This window comes from Coturnix japonica, chromosome 7, assembly GCF_054131305.1.
Source record: "Coturnix japonica strain WE chromosome 7, WE-NBRP24, whole genome shotgun sequence".
Taxonomy (NCBI): Eukaryota; Metazoa; Chordata; class Aves; order Galliformes; family Phasianidae; genus Coturnix; species Coturnix japonica.
Window position 1 is genome coordinate 14,318,634 of NC_140669.1, and position 8,572 is coordinate 14,327,205.

General features: G+C 45.0%; 1 protein-coding gene across 2 annotated transcripts; it reads left to right on the forward strand.

The window, feature by feature from the left end:
• Positions 1 to 115: 115 nt before the first annotated feature.
• UMPS (uridine monophosphate synthetase) lies at positions 116 to 7,015 on the forward strand. Of its 2 annotated transcripts, none has more exons than XR_014947912.1 (6): positions 116 to 274; positions 408 to 561; positions 2,283 to 3,181; positions 3,564 to 3,739; positions 5,314 to 5,428; positions 6,217 to 7,015. XR_014947912.1 is itself a non-coding variant. In XM_015868647.3 (6 exons), the coding sequence occupies exons 1-6, from the start codon at positions 140 to 142 to the stop codon at positions 6,390 to 6,392; spliced, it is 1,425 nt and encodes a 474-aa protein (XP_015724133.2). In that variant the 5' UTR covers positions 116 to 139; the 3' UTR covers positions 6,393 to 7,015. The 2 variants fall into 2 exon arrangements, 1 of the variants encoding a protein (XP_015724133.2); XM_015868647.3 differs by having other exon boundaries at positions 2,283 to 2,951.
• Positions 7,016 to 8,572: the final 1,557 nt, after the last annotated feature.

Genomic DNA, 8,572 nt, shown 5'->3' on the forward strand with positions numbered 1-8,572 from the left:
CGGCTCAGTCTCATTTCCCGACGCGGTGATGGGGGAGGAGGAACGAAGTGTACCCGGAACGCGGTCTGGGAGAGCCGGGGGGACGGTTAATAGTGTCGGTACTTCCGTCATCTTTAGGCGCCGGGCAGCGGGAGGGAAGATGGCGGCGGTGGCGGCGGCGCTGCTGGAGGCTCAGGCCGTGCGATTCGGAGACTTCGTGCTGCGGAGCGGCATCGCATCGCCCGTCTACGTGGATCTACGCGGCCTGGCCTCCCGGCCCGCATTGCTCCGCATGGTGCTGTGGGATATTAGGGGGGTCCTGGGGTCGCGGTGCCGGGCGTGGGTTGGGGAGGCGTTTGGGAATACAGGGAGGTGCTGTTGAGCAGCGCTCGGTTCGCTCTGACTCGTAGAATATACGTGTTTTATAGGTTGCTGATCTTCTGTTCCAAGCAGCAAAAGGCGCTGCTCTGCGCTATGACTGTGTGTGCGGCGTTCCGTACACGGCTTTGCCGATGGCCACAATTATCAGCTCTGAAAATCAGATTCCGATGCTCATACGGAGGAAAGAAGCAAAAGATTACGGTAAAACCGGCAAATAATGAATTTCTCGTTACTTCTTGTCTCCTTTCGTGCACCTGTTGCAGTTTCAGGTTATCACTCCAGCTCAATTAGCAGCCCTTTTTCCCCTAAAACATATCTCTTATGTATGGGAGATTGGTAATCACAGTGTGAACCACTGATTAATCAGCTGAGGCAAGTGTGGAGTCAGCTGTGGGAGCACAGGTGAAAGTTATGTAGCTGTGCTCCCTGGAGGGGTGGAGTTCGACTCCACCTCCTCTGAGACCTCATTTAAGGGCTGACCCTCACTGAGGCAGCATCTCTTGGAGATCGCTTGCCAGGGAGGATCGCCTCAGTTCTGGTGAGTTCCCTTTTCCTTATACCTTCTGTATTTCCACCATTTTCCTTGCAATTGCCATTCTTGTTAGTACCAGTATAGTTACTGCCAATACACTCTTACAATGTCCCAACCCAACCATGCTCCCCAGCCTCAGCTGGGCTCCTGCTGTACTAGGGGTGAAGGGTTCAGGCTTCCTCTTTATTCCTACAGTGTCTTTTTTCGTTTAGCACCGTTGCTGTAGGTTACTGCTCTCTTCTAGAAGCAGGTTTCTAATGCAGTTTCTGATAATGCCAAGGCTGGGGCCATGTTTGATCTCAAACAACTTTTTGCATATCAACTCCAAAAGGAAGCCTTATTCTTCTGTTTTCTTTCAACCGCTTATACTTTTATATCCTATAATCAGTGGGCAAAGTGGGCCAGGTGAGAAGCAGTCAGCTCTATACATAGCAGAGATCAGTTTTACTTGATCTTGGTTTAAGCAGTGGCGAGGTGCTCGTAGGGAGAAAGAATATAGTATTATCCAACCCTGGCAGCTGGATGTGTGTGTGATGAGCTCTCTCCCAGCATCGTTCAGACAGGCAGGATGTTTGTTAAACCTGAACGTAACTCATTACTCCTTTGTTAGTCAGTGCACTAGGCATGAGAACATAAGGACGATCGTGACAGCAATGAACTGCCTGGCAGGAGGTTTCTGGTGTCTCAAATTGCAAAGCTGTGCTGATCCTTGTGAGGCAGTCATGGTCTGAGCACCGCAGAGGCTGCATAATGTTCACCCACTGCTCCCTGCTTCCTCAGATAGCCGGGAGCCCTTTGTTGCTGTCCCCTGGGGGGCCTTTCATGGGCTTGTGCCTATTGTTGGTCATGGTAAAGGTGTTTTGGGGCTTTACTCCTCCAGACTGTTCTAACAACAGGCACATTAAGCACAGAATAATGCATGTGGAAAACAGCAAGCGTGTTGAAAAGTTTCAGCAACTTTGCTAGTTTAAAAGACGTTTTAAGTAACAGGAGAAGTATTTTTGATGTTTTGAAGGTTCATTTTATAGTTGTGAGCTTCATTAAAGAGCGTTAAAAGATGTGCTGTTTGTAAGGTGTTGGTTTTGGTAATGGATCGTGTGAAGCATGGTTTATCCCCTTGGCAAAGTAACAGACTATGAATTATGAGGCAGCGGCTGGGATGTGATATCTGGGATCGGTAATAACTACATAAATCATCTCTGTGTATTGATAGTGAGTATGAAATTCTTATAAGCCTGAAGCCCAGTTCCATTTGTACTGCAGCATATGGTTATATGTGAAACAAATACAGTCTTTACGTTAACATCTCAGGTTAAAATCTGGATACACTGGCTACATTCTGAGGTCTTTTGTACTTTATTTAGTAGAGTGTTTTCCTTTTATTTTCAAGGTACCAAGCGGCTGGTAGAAGGCACCATTAATCCAGGAGAAACGTGTTTGATCATTGAAGATGTGGTAACGAGTGGATCCAGCGTACTGGAAACTGCTGAAGTTCTTCGGAAGGAAGGATTAAAAGTCACAGATGCTGTAGTGCTGCTGGACAGGGAGCAAGGGGGGAAGGCCAGGTTAGAAGAAAATGGAATTCGCCTGCACTCGGTGTGTACGTTGTCTGGGATGTTAGATATTCTCCAGCAGCAGGGAGAAGTGGATGTGGAGATGGTTGAGAAGGTGAAGAATTTCATTCAGGGGAATGTGTTTGAGCCAGGGGCTCAGAATGGTCCCACTCCAGTGAAAAGAGTCTGTAAAGAGCTGAGTTTCAGGGCTCGTGCTGAGCTGCCCGGGGTGCATCCTATTGCAGCCAGGCTTCTCACGCTCATGGAAAAGAAGCAAACAAACTTATGCCTATCTGCGGATGTTACGGAATCCAAAGAACTGCTGCAGTTGGCTGCCAGCCTGGGCCCCAGCATTTGTATCCTAAAGACTCATATCGATATCCTGAATGATTTCACCCAAGAGGTAGTAAAGGAGCTGAGAGCACTCGCAGATCAACACGAGTTCTTGCTTTTTGAAGACAGGAAATTTGCAGACATTGGAAACACGGTGAAACATCAGTATGAAGGTGATTATTGTCAGCCTTGATGTGCCATAATTTTGCTGCCAGTCTGTGTATCTGCAGCACTGGAACAAGTTGTCAGGAGAGACTGTGGGACCTCTGACCTCGGAGAATACTTTAGGAGTGAGGCCCTGAGCAACGTGATCTAGTTTTGGAGTTAGCCCTGCTGAGGGGGCACGACCTCCAGAGGTCCTTTCCAAAGCCTAAATCTTTATATGAATCTATGCTTATGCTCAGTAAGTACTTCTGAACGGTTGTTGGCCTGGAGAAGGGCGTGTGTGGCTTGTAAGGCAGCTCGCTATTGTATGCTTGCATGCTTCTTGTGGCTTTCCTTTGTTACTGCATTTGCAGCTGCCCAGTGCTTTTTCCTCTTTTCTGATATTATTCTCCTTATGAGCTTGAATACTGTTGCATCTGTGAGAGCAGAATTTGTAGCTTACCATAGCTTTGTGATTCCATAGCCATCAGGTTTGTCTGATAAGACTGGGCTGTTAAGCTTCAGTAGTAAAAAGCCTTTTAAAATTGGGATGGTTTATTGCACTGCTTGTTTTGTTTAAGTCACGTTTCTTGTTTAATGCATTTCTGATGACTAATTTCACTTTATATCTGTGTTCATAGGTGGTGTGTTCAAAATAGCATCCTGGTCAGATGTGGTTAACGCACACGTGGTTCCAGGCTCTGGAGTTGTGAAAGGACTGAAGGAAGTGGGCCTTCCCCTGCAGCGTGGCTGCCTTCTGATTGCTGAGATGAGCTCCCAGGGATCACTTGCAACTGGCGAATACACAAAAGCTGCGGTAAGTTGGCACTATTGGTTAAGGTTAACAGCTTGTAAAATGCTCTAACAGGGGGAGGTTTTGTGTGCCACTGATATCTACGCATCCAGAAGTCTCTCCAGCTACGTGATAAGTTTTCTTCCTGTGGAAGCTCTGGAGACTGTGTGGCACTTGAAGGTTACATCTGCAGGCTAGTGATGTTGGAGTTCATGCTGTGAGTTCTAGTGAACACACCAGGTCTTTTTCATTGGCAGTAACATTGTAATAAGTAATACACTGAATGAACTTTCACTCATAACTTAGTAACAAATGTATCTTTTGCATTCCTATCTGCAAGCTCAGCACTATCAGTGAGGAATGAGTCACTGCTGGGTGACTATATTGGCAGAGCAAGAGCTTGCAAGCTCCAGTATTTCATACCCCTGCCCTGCACAGATTCATTAGAAACAATAAGAAGATTTTCTACAGGTACATTGGCTAGAAGAGACAGGTCAAAACAGGTGTACCTTCTTTGGTAAATTTAAAAGGAGGACTGGCTTCAACAGATGAAGAGAAAGCTGAGGTAGTGAATGAGTTCTTTAACATCTTTATCAGTGACTTCGATGATGGAATCGAGTGCACCCTCAGCAAGTTTGCTGATGACACCAAGCTGAGTGGTGCGGTTGATATGGAGGGAGGAAGGGACACTATTCAGAGGGACCTTGACAGACTTGAAAGGTGGGCCCAGGTGAACCTAATGAGGTTCAACACGGCAAAGTGCAAGGTTTTGCACTTGGGCTGGAAGAACTCCAGGCATCTGTACAGACTGGGAGGAGTGATCCTTGAGAGCAGCTCAGCAGAGAAGGACCTGGGGGTCCGGATGGATGAGAAACTTAGTATGAGCCAGCAGTATGCTCTTGCAGCTAGGAAGGCAAATGGTATCCTGGGCTCCTTCAGGAGAGGGGTGGCCAGCAGGGACAGGTAAGTGATTCTCCCTCTTTACTCTGCTCTTGTGAGGCCCTATCTGGAGTACTGTGTCCAGGTGTGGAGCCCTCAGTACAAGAAAGACATGGAGCTGTTGGAAAGGATCCAGAGGAGAGTGATGAAGATCATCAGGGGACTGGAGCACCTCCCCTATGAAGACAGGCTGAGGGAGCTGGGTTTGTTCAGCCTGGAGAAAAGAAGGCTGCGGGGTGACCTCATTGCAGCCTTTAAGTACCTGAAGGGAACCTATATCCAGGAGGGGAGTAAACTCTTTGAAAGGGCTGATAATAGCAGGACAAGGGGAAATGGATTTAAGGTGAAAGAGGGAAGATTTAGGTTGGATGTTAGGGGGAAGTTCTTTACTAGGAGAGTGGTTAGGTCCTGGAACAGGCTGCCCAGGGAGGTTGTGGATGCCCCGTCCTTGGACGTGTTCCAGGCCAGGTTGGATGGGGCCCTGGGCAACCTGATCTAGTAAATATGGAAGTTTGGTGGCCCTGCTAGGCAGGGGGTTGGGACTTCATGATCCTTGAGGTCCTTTCCAACCCAGGTCATTCTGTAATTCTGTGAAACAGAATGGTGGGCAAGCTTAATTTTAGATATATCACTCAATGCAATTTATTGCTTCTTTTTAGGTACAGATGGCTGAAGACAACTCTGATTTTGTTTTTGGATTCATATCTGGATCTAGAGTTAGTAAGAAACCAGAATTTCTTCACTTAACTCCAGGAGTACAGCTGCAAGCTGGAGGTAACTTTGCCTGAAATATTAGTAGTCAGTCTGTAAATACAGTGAGCGATTTGGGCTTCAGTGGAAAAAATGACTTCTGAAGGGGATTGGGTTACTCATGTCTAGAGAAAGGAGCCTGTGTTTGCCATTTCCCACAAGGCTGCCTTGTGTATTTCTGATGCACTGATCTCTTTCCCGGGAGTTCTGAAAGACAACCAGCATCCCACACAGCTTCTCTGTTAGATCTTGTGCTGAGGTCTGTGTATACCATGAAGTATGGTCCTTAAGCATGTGAAATGTCTCCAGATGGGCATTAGCTTAGATGTATGACTGTTCAGCAGGTAGAAAACATTGTTAGATACTGAAGTCTAACTGTAACAAGACTTATACTGATATAGATACAGTATCAATGAATTGGAGGTCCTAACTTACTAAATAGTCTGTCCATTACTTATCCAGGTAGGAAAGATGTGTTTCTCTGCACTACTTTATTCTTACAAAATGTGAAATCACAGCTTCTATTTTAGTGTTTGGAGTTCTGCTTGTTTGAAGGAGACTGATGTTTATTTCAGTAATTGGAATCACCGTTCCTTTGAATAACAGTTCCATCTATTGTAATTGGTAGAACATAGAAAAAGAGAATTCTGTCAGATCTGCTCTGTGTAATAGGTAGAGGCTCCTTAGTTGGAGGCGCAGTGCTATGGATTCGTAGGGTGTGAAGTGAAATAACATACATGTTCCAGCACCTTTGAAAGTTTGCAATAGATACAGTTTTGCACAAACTTAAAAATGTGTTTCATCTGTTTCAGGTGATAATTTTGGACAGAAGTACCTAAGCCCCAAGGAAGTGATCAGTGAGAAAGGCTCAGACATTATTATTGTGGGACGTGGCATCTTATCAGCTTCAGACCGTATTCAAGAAGCAGAGAAGTACAGGAAGGCGGCATGGGAGAGCTACATAAGCAGGCTCGGTGTTCATGCATAAGACTGAATGTAGGTCACCTTTCTAGACAGTAAGCAAAGCTGATGCAGTAGTCAAAACAGAGCTGCAATCATTGTGAGACTTCCACTTAAATATACAGACATTTCAGCCAGTAGAACGTTATGCCCATTTGGAAGAAAAATCTGTTACTGGCTTAATTATTTTTAATTGCACACAGCTGTACACACCATCATTGTTTTTAAGTAATTTTTTTAGTATTTGGATGTATGAGACCAAAGTTTTATGTCTATTTGTTAGTCTGAATAGTTTTTCTCTACTGAAAAATGATGAATGAAAGCACTCCTAAGATACGTGCCTGGCTGCTATTGCTAGTTTCTCCTCCCCACATTTCAGTTCCTCTGACTAGGGAACAATGTTTTACCTTTCTTCATTAACTCCACCTGTGACACTGACCTTGCCTCCTTGCCTCCCACTCAAGGGATTGCCCAGGTCTGCCAGTTCCATGTTACTTCATAAGCTGATTTTGCTACCTGTTTCCTTTAATTGTATCTGGCTTTTTTTTTTTTTTTTTTTTTTTTTTTTTGGTGGCAATGTGAAATGCTGTTTATTTGCAGAGCCAGGGAGCTATAAAAATAAATCAGGTCTGCTCTGTTTGTGTCTGTAAACATTGTTCTGGATTCTGTTTCTGCTTTGACAGAATTCTTTGTGCTGTTGAGTGCAAGCGGTGACTGATCTAATGAGAAACAAAGACGTGCTTTCGGTTGGTTGACTTATTCTGAAAGTATTTATGGGATACTTCTGGGGATTACTTTGCACACCTCGGGATTATGAAGAAGTGTTGCTTTGAAATACCATGTATGAAAGGTTGGGATTAGAAGGGATGGAATTGTCTTAAATACACCTGTCTTAATTTCCACCTACAGTGGAAATTGGCTTGAATTTTCATTGCTAACAGGAAATAAGTGTGAAGAAGGCAGATGAATGAATGGTGGTACAGTTGTAAACCATTGCTGTTCCTATGCTGCTGTAAAACACAGAGAAAACTGGGTCCCTTTTTAAAAAGCCTGTAGAATAGATACAGTTATACCCAGTAAGAATTCCTTTGCCTTAATTGTAACTAACTCTTTTTCCCAGCCTTTCAAATGAAGAGAACAGGGTGATGCTCAAGTTCAAATGGAGGTTTTTCGCTTCTTGTCTAAAAACAGAAACAGGCTTGGATTTGAGGGCTCTCTGGTATGCTTCTTGTCTTTGTGACCTTGTGCTCTGCTGGGAGTCAGGCTTCAAAAATGTGTGGCTGAAAACTTCCTAGCTGTCTGGGTATGCTGAGGTTAATGACCTCCTCCTTTTGCATTTCCCTGATGCCTCTTACAGGGCTGATAAATGTGTTCTTGAGGAGAGAAAATCAGAATTTACTCTGCATATGTTCTGTTTTTCTGTGGTTGGTCCAAGATTATTCTTAGATACTATATTAACGTGGAGAACTCCATCTCAGGAAGACAAAGGCTTTCCTGGCTTCCCTTTGCCACTGAACTTAGTGAATGCATTGGCTCCTAGGAGCTGCCCTGCGGTAGTCTGATGTTTTGAATCAACTTCCAAGAAGTTTCCAAGACATTTCAAGTAAGTGAACAGAGGTTCTGGGATTTGTTCACTGCCTTCCTTTAATTAATGACCCGGTGGCCCTGAGGAAGCAGAAATGAGGTTTCCTCACTTCAAATGCTTTGCAGTGAACTGCTTTGTCCACCAGATGGAGCTGAGATTCTATTTTTTCAGGGGAGTCAATGCCCACCCCTTCCATAGCTAATAGTTTCCACTGACGATACCAACTCTAGATATACTTAAGCTGAAGGTTTACTTGCTTTTCAATAAGTTACTCCCCCACCTGAATCCACAACTTAACATAGTTGGGTTCAGTAGGCAGCTGCCTCAGCCACCGGTGGGGGTGGAGTGGTCACTGCTGGAGCACCAGCAGGGTTCTGTAGGTCCAGTATTTCCCACTAACTAACTGTGCTGAATTGCACCAAGTAGGTGTCTGATATTTACACAGTTAGAACTCTGAAGAAGATCCAAGAGCTACTTTACTTTATCAGGATGAAGAAACAGCAACCGAACTGAGTGATTGCTGTCGTCTAATAGCTAGTTGCCATCTAAGACACTTGGAGTGAAGGTTGTAAGCATCAGATTGGAAAGCTGCAGCTCACCAACCTCCACTGTGTGCTCAGTCA

Excerpts from the sequence above, each read along its gene's own strand:
- UMPS (XM_015868647.3), top strand. The coding sequence starts at position 140 with ATGGCGGCGGTGGCGGCGGCGCTGCTGGAGGCTCAGGCCGTGCGATTC. Across the intron at positions 3,740-5,313 it reads GCGAATACACAAAAGCTGCG|GTACAGATGGCTGAAGACAA; the intron begins GTAAGTTGGCAC and ends GCTTCTTTTTAG. Across the intron at positions 5,429-6,216 it reads AGTACAGCTGCAAGCTGGAG|GTGATAATTTTGGACAGAAG; the intron begins GTAACTTTGCCT and ends CATCTGTTTCAG.